The following is a 19,577-nucleotide window of genomic DNA, read 5'->3' as shown; positions in this document are numbered from 1 at the left end:
GTGGGTCAGATTTTGGGCCTATTGGACTCTATGGCGTCAACGCAACAACTGTATGTTGTCTCGTGCTGATACAAATCAGTTTCAGTTTTTCAAGCTTTCCCTTAGGCAATCCTTACGTTTTGCCTTGGAAGTGAGTGATGTCACTTCAGACTTACATCGCCTTTCTTATGAATGCTTTTAGCCTGTTTTGGTAGATGAACACAAAAGTGTTCATACTTTTGTATATGTTCATTTGTGTGGGTTTTCCTCATCTTGAGGTTTCCCATTAGTAAATTAATCCTAGAGATTTACAAAAAAAGTATGTATCTGCAGCACGCGCGAGCCTCTACCCTCAGCATGATTCAGCCTTGCGCAGGAGCTTCTACAGCTTGTGCGGGCTCCTCCTTGCGACTGTAAGTGTGTGTGGGCGAGGTAGTCAAAAATCGTGGGGCTGCTCTGCTCTGTGTGCTGCCTACCCCTACGTGCTCTCAGTGTTCGTTTTGTGCGTTGCCTATCCGCTACGCGCTGCTGTCCCTACGTACGCTGACCTGCTCAATGCTCTGCAGTTTCTACATGCTGTCCACCTCTGCGCACCCTCTCTGCTCTGGTCCAGTTTTCGTCCCCATCCTGTGTGTGTGTGTGTGTGTGTGGTGTGCAAGCAATAGGGTCTGTGTGCCACAAAAAGTGTGTGTGTGTGTGTGTGTGTGAATAGCAATAACAATTCTTTCAGCAGTTGCATCACTCAAGGCAGTCTCAAGCTATACGGAGAGTTAAATTACCGTCAGGGGAGTGGACCTCCACTTTCCGAGAGCTAGCACTAGCCCTACACTCTCATTATGGCAAGATTTTTGAGGCCCCTTCTTCTCCCACAAGAGAAGCTCGCCAAGCACGTCACATGTTTCTATCACATGTTACTTCCATTCTTTTGATGCGGCAGGCTCAAGATTTGGAAGCTGTTTTCACGGAGTCGGAATTGTATGCCAGCTTGCTTGATTTCGGTTGATGGAGAGCTCCTGGTTGGGATGCTCTCTGTGTGGAATTTTTCTTGTCTTTCTGGGATTATTTGAAGGTGCCTCTATTGCTCATGATGAATACAGCCTAGGAACAACAGGAATTTCCCTCCTCTTGGAAAGAAGGTTTGCTCAAGCTGATACCGAAGCTTGCATTGTGTGAAGAATTCTCACATTGGCGGCCTATTACGCTTATGCCTGTGGTATATAAGTTAATGGCAAAAATGCTTGCTAACCGACTCAAGTGCTTTCTGTATGAAGGCTTGCATCAATCTCAATACGGCTTCATTTCTCGACGTCAAATTACTGATAATCTCGCGAATGTCATCATTGGTATGGAGTATGTAAAATATACTCGACAGGATGTTTTAATCATGCAGGTCGACATTGAAAAGGCATTTGATACTGTTCTTTGGGATTACATTGCGGATACCATGAGACGTTTGGGCTTTGGGCCTAGGCTATCCTGTGTCGTGCTTTTCTTGTATGCATACAGTACTTCTGCAGGCTTGTTGGATGGTTTTCTCACAGAATCTTGGATTTTGGGACGGTTTGTAAGGCAGGGCTGCCCTCTGAGTGATTTGCTTTATGCGATCGCTACTCATCCCTTGTTTATGTATTTGGATTCCTTGACCTCCACTGGTAGGCTACATGGCTTGACTTTACCTTCTGGTCGACAATTTGCTGGTCAGGCTTATGCCGATGACTCTTTGTTCATGCCTCGTAATAACTATGATGATGTACAACAGATTATGCATACTCTTGACTTGTTTGGATTGGTAGCAAGTCTCAAAGTTAACTTTTGCAAATCCAAGGTATTGCCTCTGAAAGAGTGTGATTGGCATAAGATATTGTGGCCTGGGGAAATTGTTCCTCCCTATGTTCTGGTTCGCCATTTGGGTTATCCACTGGGTTGGAATGTATCGGCTATGCAAAAAATGGATTGGGTGATCCAACGTCTGCATTCCAAGTTGAATTATTGGAAATTGTCCACGTGGCCACTTCATGTGTGTCTCAGGGTTATCCAATGCATCCTTGTGGCTTATGTGCAATTTTACTTGCCTTTGTTATCCTAGCCTCGGTTGCGCTTGCAATCCCTCATGTCCAATATTTTAGAGCATTTTTGGTGGACCTTGTCTAGCAAGAGGGGCCTTCGGCTTCTATCTATGGACAAGCTGTGTTCTCCCAAGCGGCTAGGAGGGTTGAATATTTTGGACTTGAGACGCCATCTTTTGGCTCGGAAAGCTATGTTGTTGCCAGTTTTGGTGGAGCAGCAGCAACCCTGGGCTCTCATGGTCACACATTTGTGTGCGCACATTGTCACCCCTTCTTTTGGTTGTTGGAAACCGACTTATTGGGATGTTGTTTTTGGGAAGCTTGAAGGACACATTCCTGGATGTCCATTCACTTCTTCTTTGATTGTTGATTGGAAGGTTGTAACTTCGCATTTGGCTTGGGATGGTCGACAATCCTCTGGGGGTAACTCTCTTCGCCTGGAGAGTCTGCATTGGAGCAGGGTTTTGTGCTTCGACTTTGGTTCAACGGTCTCCTCGCCAAGCGTATTTTCTTTCCCAAAATGGAATTTGCCAGGTGCATCAGGTGTTTGATGACTGGGGTTATGTTCTTTCTTTCGCTGATGCCGTCTCCCGCTTTCGATTGGGCCTTCACTATTCTCCTCTCTAGCGGGAGATTCAAAGGATGCTTGCTGCTCATTCACCTATTCCTCCTCTGGATGTGGACTCTCGCTTCTCTGATTGGAATTTGGCTACCACCACATTGGACTGCATCTCAGCTGCGAGTGTCTATGCCATCCTTCAGTGTGATGTATGGATTGTGCATCGGGGTAGTTAGCTGTGGTCGCTTTCCGAGTCATCCTTGTGGTGGCAATGCACATTGTCTCGCATTTGGCAGAGTCATCTGCCTTTGAAGGAACGTGTTTTCTTGTGTGGGAGCTCTACCTGTTTTGGCAGTGTGTTGCATGCTCGGCATATTGCGTCTTCGCGCTGCCCCAAATGCCTTGAAGCTGAGGAGACTGTGCCACACTTACTGTGGTGTTGTCGTCACTCCAGAGCCTTCAGTCGGCAAGTGTTCATTGCTCTTCGACTACGTTTTCCTTCCGGCTCTTTTCACAGACGATTTTGGCTTTTTGGGGTGCTTCGGTCACCATAATCTCAGTTTGCGGTCTTCTTCACCTGTGTCAGATTTTGGACTATGTGGGCCATCTGGCATCATAGGAAGTCCTTAATGTTCCAGGGCACTTTTGTTGACCCCTTCCCTATTTCAAATTATCTCTTGGTCAAGCGCATTTTGCCTATGAAGTTGGAGACATCACTCTTGATGCCTACAGGATTTACTTTGACTGTTTCTAGCCTTCGGAGTCTCATAGTGCTTCGTCGTTTGTATCCCTTTCTTTTCGTGGGTTTTCCTCGCTTTGAGGTTTCCCACTTGTAAATTAATCAAAGCAGATTTACAAAAAAAACAAAAAAGTTTGTGAATAGTAAACAAAATTCAAAAACACCAAAAAGAGTGTGTGTGTGTGTGTGTGTGTGTGTGTGTGTGTGTGTGTGTGAGAGAGAGAGAGAGAGAGAGAGAGAGAGAGAGAGAGAGAGAGAGAGAGAGCTTCACATGGATTCGACTGAGCAGTGTATATACAAGCGTCGGAAAGCCATTAAACTTCGGATATGGATGCTTTAAACCTTATCAAAGAATATTTGCATGAGGAATTCGAGGACGCATGTTAAGCTTGGGAAGGATCCACTCCCGTCATGGAAGTGCGCATTCCTATACAAGAGCTTATGGATCTTGTTGCTCAATATGCAGTGAACACGGTGATTTTTTTTTTCCCGGGTAGAATGCGTATGCCTCAGGATGTAGACCAATGGGTTGATTTCCTACTCAAACGGCAAGCAGTCCGAGGGGTTTACTTTGGCATGCAAGGTTTCTATGAAGTCTTGCTGGCCGACATGGATGCTCGCGATGCTTTGCTTGAAATGTCTCCTCTTTTCTTCAATACGCAGATGACTCATGTACTGCCCTGGGCTCTCAGCAGGGACTATCAGAGCCTCATTCGTCACAAGTGTCCCGTCTGGGTTGAGGTGGTCAACCCAGACGCCCTGGGCTCTCAGCAGGGACTATCAGAGCCTCATTCGTCACAAGTGTCCCGTCTGGGTTGAGGTGGTCAACTTTCCTCGCAATTGGCGTCACTTTCTTCCCTTGTTAGTTGCTCAGCTGTGCAAAGTCATTTGCCCTCCTGAGCTGGATGCAAACACAAATTGTTTTTGTATTCGGTGGGACACAAATAGCCCCACATCAAACAGGTATTTCGATCGATTCTGGGGATAGCGTCCATTTAAACTTAAATGGGGCAAATTTGCAAATTCTTGCTTCTGCTGTGGAAAATTTGGTCATATGCAGTCCGAATGTCCGGAACGAAATCTGCAACCCCTACCTCAACCTTATTCACCTCCGAAATCTTCTACTGAGATTCAAACCAAAGGTGCTTCAACCTCCTCCCCGAGAGTTGGGGTGAATAAAGGCAAAGGGAAACAATTACAATTGTCTGCACTTTCTGCTTCTCCAAATATTAAAGACAAAGGAAAAGAACAAGTTTCAACCTCTCAAACTTGGAATAGTGCCCAAGAAACCCGCTAAAGCTGCTACAGCCCGTATTCCGACATCTTCTCGTAATTATGTGCCCCCTTTGAAGAATGTTGCTCAGAAAAAACTATCTTGTAATGACAACACTTCTTTGGTTGAAGCTTGGGACAAGGTTGTTCGCTCTTACATGGAAGTTGTTACAGGAGAAGCCTCTTCATCGCAAGGTGCCTTTATTTTCAATCATCCTGGTCCAGGTCTTGACCCACCTCCTCAGGTACCTACAGCTAGGGAGGATGTGTCGATGGGCACTGGTACTTGAGTTTTCCCCCTTTTTCCCGTTTTCTTGCCCACTCTATATACCATATAGAATGCATAGTTCTTTGAATTGTATCTCCTATAATGTGTGTGGGTCATGCAATCACGACTAGTTGTGGCTTACCTGGCACTATGTACATACATGTAAAGCGGACATTGTGGTTCTTCAAGAGCATAACCAGCATCAGTTTGTAGGGCAGACTTCTTACTTTGTGGGCTACTGAATAGCTTATGCAGGATCAACTGGCTATTCTGGAGTGCTATACTTGTTCGGCATGAACTCTTGCCGACCTTGGTCTTCAATGATCCAATCTATTGCTAATGGGGTTATCCAATGTATTGTTAATGGGGAAGTTTTCGAATTTGGAGGATTATATGCATACACAGCTTCTACAGATAGGGCACGGTTGTGGAGTGCTATCTCCTCTTATTGTTGGCGTTCCAATGCATTTTTCTGTGGGGATTTTAATAATGCACCAAACCTTGCGGATTATACATTCGGCATTCTCACATGCTTCATATGGAACGGTAATCATGGGATCAGTTTATGTTGACATGTAATGGGTTTGATTTGTGGCCCTTTTTGCATGCGGCTGATCCAGGATTCACTTTCAGCATAATGCTCAATCTATGTATCGCGCTCGGTTGGATCGTTGGTACCTTTTTCACATGCAACAGTATGATGGCTTTGTATGTGAGATGAGGATTGATTATGCTATGTGTCTCTCGGATCATTTTCCTGTATGCTTGAAACTGGTTTTGGCTCCTTTGATGTCAATGATTGCCTACCCAAGAAGAGACTTTTTCATGTCAATAATGCTTATCTCAAGCATGAGCTTTTTTGCACTATGATTGTGGATATCATCCCGACTTTGATCTCTCAGATGTATTTTGATATGAACATATCCTGGTTCCGCTTTGTTATGCGTGTTCAATGTGTTATCCAGGATTATGGCAGGGATTATTTGTCACAATTAAGGGAATAGGTGAATCAGGCAAGGGATGCTTGTAGCAGATTAATGCACTTGGCTAATCATTCTTCTCTTACTGACACTCAAATGACTGAGTTGCTTTCTGCTCGCACTATGTTACGGCACAATGATGAGAGAAAATTGGCCAAATGGCAGACTCGAGCTCGTCAACAGGCTTTTGCAGATAAAGCATGTGCTTCTAAACAATGCTTCCAGCATTTGCATCACTCCAGGCAGTCTCAAGCTATACGGAGAGTTAAATTATCGTCAGGGGAGTGGACCTCCACTTTACGGGAGCTAGCACTAGCCCACACTCTCATTATGGCAAGATTTTTGAGGCCCCTTCTTCTCCCACGAGAGAAGCTCGCCAAGCGCGTCACATGTTTCTATCGCATGTTACTCCCATTCTTTCGATGCAGCACGCTCAAGACTTGGAAGTTGTTTTCACTGAGTCGGAATTGTATGCCAGCTTGCTTGATTTGGGCCGGTGGAGAGCTCTTGGTTGGGATGGTCTCTCTGTGGAATTTTTCTTGTCCTTCTAGGATTATTTGAAGTTGCTAATGTTGTTCATGATGAATACAGCTTGGGAACTTAGGAATTTCCCTCCTCTTGGAAAGAAGGTTTGCTCAAGTTGATACCTAAGCACGCATTGTGTGAAGAATTCTCTTATTGGCGGCCTATTACACTGATGCCTGTGGTATATAAATTAATGGCAAAAATGCTTGTTAACCGACTCAAGTGCTTTCTACATGAAGACTTGCATCAATCTCAATACGGCTTCATTCCACGATGTCAAATTATTGATAACCTCGCGAATGTCATCATTCGTATAGATATGTAAAATATACTCCACAGGATGTCTTGGTCATGCAGGTTGACATTGAAAAGGCATTTGATACTGTTCTTTTGGATTATATTGCGTATACCATGCACCATTTGGGATTTGGGTCTAGGCTATCCCGTGTTGTGCTTTTCTTGTATGCACACAACACTTCTATAGGCTTATTGGATGGATCTCTCACAGAATCTTGGCCTTTGGGACGGTCTGTAAGGCAGGGATGCCCTCTTAGTGCTTTGCTTTATGCGATCGCTACTCACCCCTTGTTTATGAAGGTGCCGTAGGAAGCGTGTGCGAGTGCAAGTGCGAGAGCAGAGAGAGAGAGAGAGACCTGGTTTGGGTGGAGCGCACAACAACGTAATCCTGTTGCAGCTCCTTATTCTTTTATATATTAAAGAATAAGTGTATATAGGTTAAGTTAGTAGATGGGCCAGTTGGCCTGAATCCCAACAGTTTATGTATTTGGATTCCTTGACTTCTATTGGTAGATCACATGGCCTGACATTACCTTCTGGACGGCAGTTTGCTGGTCAGGCCTATGTGGATGACTCTTTGTTTATGCCTCGCAATCACTATGATGATGTACAACAAATTATGCATACTTTAACCTATATATATTAAAGAATAAGTGTATATAGGTTAAGTTAGTAGATGGGTTAGTAGTAAGTGGGATGTCCGGCTAGTTGGCCTGAATCCCAACAGTTTATGTATTTGGATTCCTTGACTTCTATTGGTAGATTACATGGCCTGACATTACCTTTTGGACTGCAGTTTGCTGGTCAGGCCTATGCGGATGACTCTTTGTTTATGCCTCGCAATCACTATGATGATGTACAACAAATTATGCATACTCTTCATTTGTTTGGATTGGCAGCAGGTCTCAAGGTTAACTTTTGTAAATCCAAGCTATTGCCTTTGAAAGAGTGTGACTGCCATAGGATATTGTGGCTTGGGGAGATTGTTCCTCCGCACGTTCTGGTTCGGCATTTGGGTTATCCGTTGGGTTGGAATGTATCGGCTATGTAGAAACTGGATTGGGTGCTCGAACGTCTTCCAAGTTAAATTATTGGAAACTGTCCATGTGGCCACTTCATGTGCATCTGAGGATTGTCCAATGCATCCTTGTGGCTTATGCGCGGTTTTACTTGTAGAGTCATCTACCCTTGAAGGAACGTGTTTTCTTATGGCGCTGCTTGGTGGGAGCTCTACCTGTTGGTAGTGTGTTACATGCACGGCATATTGTGCCTTCCCGCTGCCTAAGATTCCTTGAAGCTGAGGAGACCGTGTCACACTTACTGTGGCGTTGTCGCCACTCCAGAGCATTCATTCTGCAAGTGTGGACTGCTCTTCGGCTGTGTTTTCCTTCCGCATCTTTTCACAGATGCTTTTGGCTTTTTTAGGTGCTTTAGTCACCGCAATCTCAGTTTGCAGTGTTCTTTATGTGGGTCAGATTATGACTCGGTGGGCCATCTGGCATCATAGGAACTCCCTCATGTTCCAAGGAACTTCTGTTGACCCTTTTCCCTGTATCAAATTATCTTTTGGTCAAGCGTTGCATTTCCCTTATGATGGTGGAGACATCACTCTTGATACCTACAGGATTTACTTTGGTTGTTTCTAGCCTTTGGAGCCTCATACTGCTCCGCTTTTTGTATCCCTTTCTTTCTGTGGGTTTTCCTCGCTTTGAGGTTTCCCACCTGTAAATTCTATCAAACAAGATTTACAAAAAAAAAGAGTGTGTGGGATGCACGTGATATGTGGAGCATCTACCCAATGTAGCAAAAGATCTCTAGCCCAAGTGCAATGTATCTAGTCAAGATGTAGTGGGGGTAGTGCCCCATTGTAGTAGGGGTAGTGCTCCATGGTGTGAGCTAGGCACAAATCCTAACAACCCTCCCCTTACTAAGGGTGGGTCTTTCTGTACTTGTCCTACCCGTGAGGATCCATCTAGCTTTTGCTAGCTTGAAGCCTTTTCAATGTGGGATGTTGAGATAGAGGAAAGGCAACCGACTAGTTAGATGCAGTTCTAGATGATTAATTGGTGAGGGCTTTGAGATCAGTCATAGTTGTTTGAAGAGGTAAAGGCAAAAAGAGTGGTTATCCCTATGCAGTTTGTGAGTATATGAGAGTCTAGTCAAAAAATTCTCTTTGTGCCAAGTGTGATTTCAGGTAGAGAGAGCTAGTAATAATGGTTTTGGCGTTGCCTGTTCATGGTAAGAAGAGTCTACTCTTTGTAATAAGGTAACCTTTATTTTCAGATTCAATGTAACTTGTAAGCGGCTCCACACGTTCTATTGCTTCTCCATCTTTTTCTGTCACGTGCGCACTTGCGCCACGTGGACACGCTTTTGCCATAGTCTAGCATCAGTCATAGCCTAGCTTAGGACTGAGCCTGACACTTTCTGAGCCTCTAGTAGGATGTGCATGTCCATGTCGGTCATAGTTGCATACCCTCTCGTGCACAAGAACAGTCATTTCATCATGTAGGCATTTTACCGCGTGAACCACCTCTTATAAGTCATTTGATTAAAATTTACTTTTTGAAATTTTTTTTGAAAGTTTGTTGGAAAAGTAGGTAGGGAAAATTGTTAAAGATCTATAAAAGAAACCCATTGGACACTCAGTAGAAGGAGAAGAAGCAGGGACACAAGGAGGCAGGCAGCACCTCAGCAAGAGCCCTAGCGTTTTCTCAAGAAGAAGAAGACCCAGATGAGCCTTGCGTTTTCAGATTTCAGCAGATAGCCCAGCGTTTTCAGTTTTCAGCCTTGATGCCATCGTCATCGACACCATCGTCATCGTCGTCCAAGTCCCTATCTTGACGACGACACCATCGCCATCATCATCGCAGATCCCTATCTTGACGACGACACCTTCGTCATCGTCATCACAATCCCGGACTTGACGACGACACCATCGTCGTCGTCGACATCATCGTCTTCGACACAGAACCGTCGTCGACTTCACTGTCTTCGACACAGAACCGTCATCGACTTCACCGTCTTCGACACAGTACCGTCGTCGTCGACAAAGATCCTTAGTACCTCGTCGTCGACTTCATCGTCTTCGACATAGACCTCGTCGTCAATCTCCCCATCTTCGACATAGAACCCACAGTACCCGTTGTCGACATCATCGTCTTCGACATAGGCCCCTTTAGTACCTCAATACCCCTTCAGTACCTCAGTACCCAACATCAGTAGCATCACTACCCATTAGCATCAGCATCTCACCATTTAGTCATTGTAGCAGCATTGTGCAAGAATAAAGAAAGTACTTGCTCTGGCAACAGAGCAAGGGGGCCCTTGAGGGTTGGGACCCGACATCCTTGTGTCGTCTCTTTGCTCTCTCTCATCTCTCAGTTCAGTTAAATTCTTTCAAGTGAAGTAAAGTGCCCCTTGTGTTTGTGTGCGGAGTACTAGATCCGAGCAAATCCTTATTCTCTTCCGCTGCATCTGACATTTTCCGATACTAATCATAAAACATTATAAGCAGCAAGGTGTTAATGTCCAAAATTCGAAGTGAAATTCTTGATTTACCTGTTAGATCGTATTTGAGCAAGTTGGTCAAAAGGTTGTGACACATGGAGAAAAATAGTTTTCAATCTGTGGATAGGTCATTAGCTAATCTCTTAGCTAGCATTATTTGGCTGCTTGGATAGCTCTTGCCAGAGGAGATTGTTAGCCAAGATAAAGTGGACGTAGCCACAAAGTCTGGCGATTGGATAGTCCCAAGCTCAACCATGTCGGGTTAAGCTTGTGACCAACCCCTAAAGCCAAACATATTAGCATGCATAGCTCAACCATGTTGGGGTAAGCCTGTGACCAACCCTTGAAGCCAAACATATGACCATGCATCCTTATGTGCATGGATACAACCTTCTATGTAGAGTTCCTTAACACATGCTTCTCACTCATGCTACACATTATAGCCACATGCTTAACATGTTACTTCTTGAAGCCCACATACTATTTTCCCTTGCTACATGTGCTGCATATCACTTTCACCATTTATCACCACCTTCCATCTTGAGCATATATAAGGCCATTATACTAAATTTGTATTCTCCCTCTATTTCCAATCAATCAAGAAAGATCCATTTCATTGTATTGAGTACACTCTCCATCTAATCTACACTTTCAATGGTTAGATCCCTATGTTAGACTTAGTGCTCTCTTTCTAAGCACTAAATTGAATCATAACTCTTTAAGGTAATTGCTACTCAATTGTAATTATCTCTATCTTTGGTCTTTGGGCACGTCTATACAACCACTATCCTTGCCAATGATTAGCGGTAATTAAATTAGTATTAGTTTGTGTGTTTTTACTTTCTTCTTGATTTGACTTGCTTGATTACATTTGACGCTTGCAAATTACCTATCTATGCATACGTGTGTGCAAAGCCTTCATCATCAAGAGCATAAATTGAAAATCGGTATGTGTGTGTGTGCATGGAGATTTTCACGAACTTTCGATTGTACCAATCCATGCTACATTTGACCCAAGTATCATCGACGGTGTCGTGACTAAATTCCTGTGATTTTTGTGCTTGAAAGAAACCTCTCAATTTTTGGCTCATTGCCCTTGATTAAATGTGTATGTGTGTGTGCTCTTTGAACATAGTGCCTTAGAGACAAAGAGGAGTTGTTGAATGCATAAAGAAGTACTCATGGGACCCTACCCTCAACAACCCTTGGAGGCACATGGCACAAAACACCCGCCTTTTTTAATGTGTGTGGGTGTGTGGCTTAAAAGCCAAAGAAGTTATTTAGTGCGCATCTACTATTAGGAAGAGACTTTTTTTAAAGAAAATCTTTTGACGGTTTCTTCTTGACTTGATTCAATTTACCTCAAAGGCATTGTTTCTAGGGCACCAAGATTCATTTAAATTGACTAGCGGTCCCTGCCATTATCCAAGGCTCATTCCCACGCTACGCACGCCTCACATCCCTTAAAATCAATCAAGAACCTCTTCCCAAGGGCTATTGGCTTACTCGGTGCTACACCTAGGCCCTAATGCTCCATTCAAACATAAAAGGAGCAAATTTTTTTAAAAGAAAGTCAAGCATTCCAATTAACTAATTTTCAAAGCCTTTACCACTCCACTTAAAAGGGTGGTGTTAAATTATCTCTTATTTCTTGTAGTTCGTTGTTAAACATTTTGTATGCCACGTTTGAGCTAAAAAGGTTGTATTGCTTTGTATTCCAAATTTGCACAAGATCAAGACACTGTCAAATTGTTTGGTAAGACCACCCTACACACAATGTCCACCAAAAACATCAACAATTTCAATGGCATTGGGTTTCATTCACACTCGGCAAACAAAAGTGCAGAGGCCCGAGGGTGCTCATGAAGAATTTTTTTGGAGCGTTGTAAAACCGCCATCTGGTTCGGAGGAAGCTTCGACACAAACCTTGAATACCCAACAACAAGCCAAAGGTAAGCAAGCACTTGGAATCATCATCACAGCCCTTGAAGATGACTTCATACACCACATTGATGATGCTACATCCGCTCTTTCACGCTTGGCAAACCCTAGAGTGTCTATTCGGTGCTTGAGGTAAGCACTCTAGGATGAGCCTTAAAATTCAGCTCCATTGTCTCACTATGCAAGATCAAGATAATATTGCTAGCTTTGTCAACGAACTTAAGAGTATTTTAACTCAACTTGTTTATACTGAGGTACAAGTTCCAGGCGAAGATAAAATAGCCATCCTCTATAAAGCCCTACCAAGTAGCTTTGATAATATTGTAACTGTTTTCAAGGAGAAAGATCCCGTCCCTGCACTTCAAGATGTAATCAATTCACTTCTAGAGGAAGAGAAAATAGTTGAGACTTGCACAAGGTTTCAAAATAACGCAATGGTTGTAAAAGATAAAGGCTACTCACATTTTGGCAGAAGAAACCATAAATCACAAGATTGTTTCCGCATTAAGGTGTGCCCTCGTTGCAATAAGGAGGGGCACGCAACAAACAAGTGTTTTTTCAAAGACAATGCTCAATTCTCAAAGAATCCTAGAGATTCCAAAGGCAAATTACACGTTGTAGAAGAAGAAGAAGAAGGGGACATCAAGATTGTTTACCATGAGATGGTAAGACCTACCCTCTTGCATTAGATTCATCTTATGAGCCATATGTAGTTACCCAATGTAACTCATATTAGACTCCTTGATTAGAATCCATGTTTTTTTGTGTAAGCTTAAGCCTATGGGGGCGTCTGTTGGGGTAAGCCTTTAGCTTACACGTGACCAATCTCTAAAACCAAGCATATTAGCATGCACCCTTATGTGCATGGATACAACCTCCTACATAGAGTTCCCTAACACATGCTTCCGGCTCATGCTACAAATTATAGCCACGTGCTACACATTAAAGGCACATGTTACTTGTTGTAGCCCACATGCTATTTTCCCTTTGCCACATGTGGTGCATATCACTTTCACCATTTATTACCTCCTTCCATCTCGAGCCTATATAAGGCCATTATGCTAAATTTTTATTCTCTCTCTAATTCCACTCAATCAAGCAAGGTTCATTTCACTGTATTGAGTACACTATCCATCTAATCTACTCTCTCTATTGCCATGGTGCTCACACAATGATGACTTCCACATTGGCCTATCCACCATAGCACTAACAAACCAAGATCTTTGTTTTAGTATAGAACAAATTGGGCAAAAGATATCTTTGACAAAGGAAATGCCCATTATGGTTTATCGGTTGACAATTTGCCCGCTCAAATGGGAATGCCTACAATTTGTTAGCATTCTAGAGATATTTGGTTTGAAGGTACAAGTTTTGCAAAATTGGTTTTGGGAGAACTTAGTACAGTATAGCGAGTGACATTAGATGTTGGTGAAATGAGCTGGAAGCATTCGCTAGATTTTAAGAGGCGAAGCAATCATCTCTTGCATGAGTTCAAAGCTCCAAACATTGTGTTTGACATCCAGGGTGAGACCTGTGCTTTGTGCTTTAATAGTGAGGCGGGTGAAAAAATGGGCTAATTTGGAATCATTGGCATGCAAGAGGTAGGCTAGCTTTCACGGTTCAGTTTAAAACATTCTAAGAGAGTGTGTTAGACTGTCATTCACATTATAAAAGCAGAGTGGAAGGTGAGAAGAAAGGAATTTTATCTGCTTTGAGATGGTGAGTTGTCAGCACAAAGGAGATGATGTATACTTTTGTTAAGCATAGAGATGCATGGTTCTATGCTCGAGTTAGTTTACAAGAATCAGAAGAGACTTAAGACATCAGTTAAAAACTCATTAAATTAATGTGGTTGTAGTAATTATACCTTGGTAATTATGAGACCATCAACCTTGACGTGTTGTTTCCTAAGCAATCCATACTATAAGCATCCATCAAAACTCGAAAATGAGGATGCATACCCCGTTGAAGACTTCAAAAATTGTAGTCTAAGTTGGTTGTCGGAGATGTGGAACAGCCTCCCCACATTATAGATATCCCTTGAAGACTTGAAATGAAGATATTTACCTACTTCCCAAATTCTGAAAAAGTAATCGTTCTAAGGTGGTTGTTGCAGAGGTGTAAAGGAAATTTTGCACGAAAGGGCTTACTATGATGAAACCTGGTTTTGTCAATTGTTTAAAGTGTATCTTGAGCTGTTGAAGGAAGGGGTTAAAGGGGTAGGTTGTAACAATACAGTTGGAACCAGGTGTTCTCGTGGGGACGAGGAAAATATGGTCAGCTTGGACATGGCTCTTTGAACAACGAGATGAGTCCACTGCAAGTGAAAGCCCTGGCTGATCAAATGATCGTTCAGATTGTGAGTGGAGGGGACCATACAATGGCAGTGAACAGTGAGAAACTGGTTCTTGCGGTAAGGCGCTTTCATTCACATTTTAGTTCAATATGCAAGGTTCTGACAACAAAGAACTTTTAACAGTGGGGCCGAGGACATTGGGGTCAGACTGGCCTTGGAACTTTGGCTGATGTGCATACTCCCACAGAAGTACATTTACCCCAAGGAGAATTGGTTGTCCAGGCTGCTGCAGGTGCGCGACATACTGTCGTTCTTACTGAAAGTGGAAATCTCTTTGGATGGGGGGATGGAGAGCAAGGGCAGCTTGGAAGGTCTGCAAGGTTGGTCCCATATTATATGTAAAAACGCTTAAAAACAAAAGTTTCAAACATCGACGAAGCTTGCTAAGAATTTTTCTTGTTCATTTGTTGGTGGCTGCAGTAACAAAGTGCAAACATTCCCGTTTCAAATCAGTGATAGCATGGGGAATGGATTAGCAGCCTCTTATGTCGTAGCTGGAGGAAACCATACATTATTGGTCTACAGGCCTTCTGTTGGAAGGTAATGCTGTCACAAACATCACCTGTCTCTTGATTTCCTAGTCCACTGCTCGAAGTTTTAAACCCAAATGCTTTCATGTGCTTTTAACAGACTTGATGGTCTCAAATCAAACTGTACCACCCAGTCAAATGGTATGGTGTTAAAAGAGGAGGCAAGTTCTGAAATGGTTGTTGCAACTGGAGGTGTTATTCTCTATCAAGATTCTTTCCTTGCATGCACCTGTCATGACAAATCAATATGAAAATTTTGAATTATACAAAAGCATCTGTGATTTTCTAATAGGTGTCATGCATGGTGATGGTCTAAGGCCTGTGACAGTTCCAGAATTAGCCAGCATGCTCGAGGTATGCTTCTTCTATTATTCTATATAAGCACTAATGTGAACTGAAAAGCATTAAAGCATATGTTAAAGAATTTGCTTTCAGATCATCTTTTTGTCTATGATTGACTGTGTAAGAGAGGTAATGCTTGTTTTTTTGACAAAATAGATTCTTCTTTTAGTCATAACAATTGCCAAGTTTGCTACAACTACCCTACCAAACGGGAGCATGTACAAAGAGCAGAGGCTCTCTTAAAATAGAATCTGTCTATGAGACCAAACTTATACAAAAGTGGTGAATCTGTTACAATGTCTGGGTACCTTAGTACTAAAGTACTAAGTGTGAAAAGTGTGAAAGTGTGAAAATAAATGTGAAAAACTAAATACAAAGTATTAAATAAACTTCTTAGGAGCATTCTGGGTGTGTAGCTAGAATGCTTCTAATCCTTTGTTGTAGTCTCCTCCGGTGAAGTGTGCTTCTGCATCTCGTGTGTGTGTGTGTGTGAGAGAGAGAGAGAGAGAGAGAGAGAGAGAGAGAGAGAGAGAGAGAGAGAGAGAGAGAGAGAGAGAGAGAGAGATTTGATTTGATTTGGTATTAACGTCCGCGGTGTCGGGGGATATATGTTCGAAACTTGAGCCAGGTCAGCACCGGGCTGTTGGCTGTGGAAAAATTGAGAGCAAAAATTTGCCGCACCGCACAATACAGCAGCTTTTAATCACTCGGTAATGCTATCGACGCACAAAACTTGCTCAAAAACTGATAACACCGACGAAACTGAAGCACAGTTATGAAGAAGTGTCGTTAACAACACCGTTAATTGAAATTAATGAACTTAGGAGCTTAGACTCCCCTTACAGAATACTCCAGGCCGTTAACGGCTCCGCAATTCATCAAAAGGAGGTAATTAAATTAATTTTCCTGCTGATCTATTATAGTCAGCATTGGTTTGTTGGTGGATGGAAGGTCTGATTGACCATGCACTTCGATTTCCAAATCTTGGGGTGCTAAAATATTTGTGTTGGATTCTCCTTCTGGCGTTGCATATGTTCTGGAACTTCCATTGCCTTCTACTTCCATTGTGGTGTCATGCAATCCAATTTCCAACTCTTGGGCTACTAGAATATTTTCATTGGATTCTTCTTCTTCCCTTGCACATGTTTTGGAACTTTCACTGTCTTCTTCCATTGGATTACTCTTTAAATTTATCTCCAGTCGTTGTAGCCTTCTTCCCAAACAAATCTTTTACCTTTTCTTAGCAGTTGATAAAGCACTTCTGCAACATGAGCAAAATGTGGCAGCCAAATAAGATAGCACCCAGAAACCGACGAACTTCAGTAACCGAAGAGCACGTTTCCTTCATCTTTTGAATAGCTTCAACTTTAGCCGGACTTGGCCTTCTACCTTCTGGACTGCACATGTGCCCTACAATTAGAACCTCTTTGGCACCAAAAGTTGATTTTTTCCCTGAAAGTGTTAGGTTAACTTCTTCAAGCCTGGATAAAATAGCATCACAGTCAGCAATATGTTGAGCAACAAACTGTCGGCACCCCCTCTGATCTTTTACCTCATCTTTTGAGCTTTCCTCACAGCCCTTAATTGGTAGATCATCAATGAAAGGCATAGTAACATGTGGGATAAAGTCCCTTAATACCTTATTCATGCCGTTCATCATATGAGCTACAGAATTAGTAGCACCCTGTGGCAGAGTGCACATCCTTACCAATCCGAGAGGTGTACGCATTGTAGTAAGATTCCTGCTCTCCAATGCTAACTGAAATTGATCATATCCAGAATAAAGATCACCCATAGAATAAATTGACCTACCTGCAAAAGCCTCAACAAATTCATCCACAATTGGGCCGGTACCCACATTGCGGATTGTTACCTTATTAACAGGCTGCATATCTTGTATGAACCTTAAAGTACCATTTTTCTTCGGAACAGTGAACCATCGGTTAGAGTATGGCGCACATGATGGTTCCAAGATTCCCATTTGTATCTTCTCATTAAGCAAATTGATAAGCTTTGGCAAGTGAGATTTAGGAACTGGAATAGGACGTAAGCTCCATGGCATGTGAGGAACAGTGAATATAACCATAGGTGCCACAACACTTGGATCCACACACCCAATCTCACTTGGCTCAAAGGCAAAAGCTTTACCATGTTTTTCGAGCATACCTTGAAAACACTTGATTTCCTCTTTGTTGAGAAAACCATCTTCTCCCACCTTTAGCTGCTGCAATGTCTCTTTAGTGAATTTGTGCCCAATGTTCTTAGGATTTCTGAGCATAGGCTGTTGAGAAGCTTCTTTAATTACTCCATCACTTTCCTCTGGTAGAGGTGTAGCCACAGGTCTCACTTTCTTTGCAACTGTCTTGTACTTCGTCTCTACCTGTGCTTCAACTTCTTTATCCAAGTCATCCTCAATATGCATAAGTGCCTCGTATATATCCAGCTCTTCATACATGTCCATTGAGTGCACTTTAACAACTTCAGTTCCACTTTCTAACTTGTTCTGCTTGATATTCTCAAGCTCTGACATAGTATCAACATAAGATATCTCTTCGAAGATTCCTGAAATCACATCATCTGGTTCTAGCACATCACATCCCTGCAAGTCACTTTGAATGCTTGAAACATATTGTTTCTCCCACTTAGTTAAATCATTAAATTTCCTATAAGATACTGAACCCTCAGATGTCAACCCTAGAAATCTTGAAGAGAAGATTTCTCTTTGCGAGAACTTCTCCTCACTTGCACCACCATAGTCCCGCTTTATAGTGGCACCCCAAGAAAATCCTGAGTAAATCTTTGTTCTTTAAACTCCTTACGTATCTTTGGCATTGGACGATCACGCAAACTGTCTTTGTGTCTAGCATGATCAACACATACAGTTAGAAATTAAACTGCTTTCTTACCATCTCGGCTTCGAACCCTGGCATAGGCCGAGCCATTATCCAGCACCTTAGTTTCCATCCGCACAGCCGTAATGTAGGGTTGTCCCAGAATCAATGGGTAGGAGGAATGCTCCTGTATAAAAAAGTTATGCTCATCACAGACATCCCCAATAGTTACCTTAACATTTGCGCATGCACCGTAAAGATCTTCAGGAAGCATGTTGGCAGCTCGAATCCGCCACCCGTGATCTACATCAATAGGCCACTTCCCCTTTTGGTGCAAATTCTTTGCCATGAGATTGATTTCTGACCCATGGTCTATGAGGGCTAAGACCGGCTCCTCAATGTCGCCAAGCTTTACCACTGTTTCCGTCCTTGCTCTTGCCCAATGAGTCCTCGAAAAGTGACTCTTGGGTATAACTTCTTCATCTTCACCGTCATTAAAATGCATGTTTCTTACCTCAGGTATAATAGGGCTTGGAACCACCGCAGGCTTTGGCTCTTCTTCTTCAAGATTTGCTAAATACTCTTCATAGTCTTCCAAAATTGCTTCAATGTGACGAACCACTTGGCTTTTAACTGGATCTGACTCTTGATCACTCGGTACTTGTCGCTTCCTTTTTATAATGTCGATGATCTCTTCATGGAACTCGCGCTTAGCAATTTCAAGAATATCCCCCAAGGTGAGCTCCACTTTACTATTTAAGATACGTTCTTCAAAAACTTTCTTCAAATCCGTAGCCAGTTCAATATCAGACTTGAGTTTATACGAGGGCCCTTTAGGCTTACCTTGCTTCTTGTCCTTCGGAGCCTCTTCCATAACCACCTCCGGAGCAGGTTTAGGAGCTGGCACTTCTTCTTTCTTATTGTTGGATCTCGTCTGCCTTTTTGACGTCCCAGCCATCTCTTCATCTCTTTTCCGCTTCTCTTCCACCATAGCTTCATTGGCTTGAGCTTTAGGAATATAAGCATATACTGAAAGAGAATCCACTGGATCGGTCCACCCAGTAGTTTCTCGAATTGAATTACCCACCTGGCGTAACTTCCCATATGTTACCTTACCTGCTTCTGCTGTCTTTAAAGCATATGGCCACAACTGGCCCTTTGTACCTGTACCATCATCATCTTCCTTACCACAAACTTGCAGCCCATATGTAGCTGCTTCCACAAGGGCAACATTATGTTGTATTTCCTCCACTATCTTCTTCATTTCGCCTCTGCCAAAGTTCAAGCGGAGCAGTTCCCCTATCGCCCTGAGATGAATCTTTTTGTCTTTCTAGAAAACCACATTCTTCTTATAAGCTTCATCAAACTCATGACACTCTCTC

General features: G+C 42.9%; 1 protein-coding gene across 3 annotated transcripts in view; it reads left to right on the top strand.

Moving 5' to 3' along the window:
* The window catches only part of LOC147447124 (uncharacterized), a 326,621-nt gene that overhangs the window by 112,295 nt on the left and 194,749 nt on the right, over positions 1-19,577 (top strand). For all 3 annotated transcript variants that reach the window (XM_086523017.1, XM_086523016.1, XM_086523015.1), the window contains 5 exons: positions 14,385-14,549; positions 14,616-14,812; positions 14,913-15,032; positions 15,123-15,214; positions 15,315-15,376. In XM_086523017.1, coding sequence (XP_086379143.1) covers positions 14,385-14,549; positions 14,616-14,812; positions 14,913-15,032; positions 15,123-15,214; positions 15,315-15,376 — 636 coding nt within the window. The remainder of the gene's footprint in view (positions 1-14,384; positions 14,550-14,615; positions 14,813-14,912; positions 15,033-15,122; positions 15,215-15,314; positions 15,377-19,577) is intronic.

Source organism: Adiantum capillus-veneris, chromosome 11 (assembly GCF_014529385.1).
Source record: "Adiantum capillus-veneris isolate H3 chromosome 11, ASM1452938v2, whole genome shotgun sequence".
Taxonomy (NCBI): Eukaryota; Viridiplantae; Streptophyta; class Polypodiopsida; order Polypodiales; family Pteridaceae; genus Adiantum; species Adiantum capillus-veneris.
Note: the sequence above shows the minus strand (reverse complement) of the source record. Positions and strands in the feature narration are given on the sequence as shown.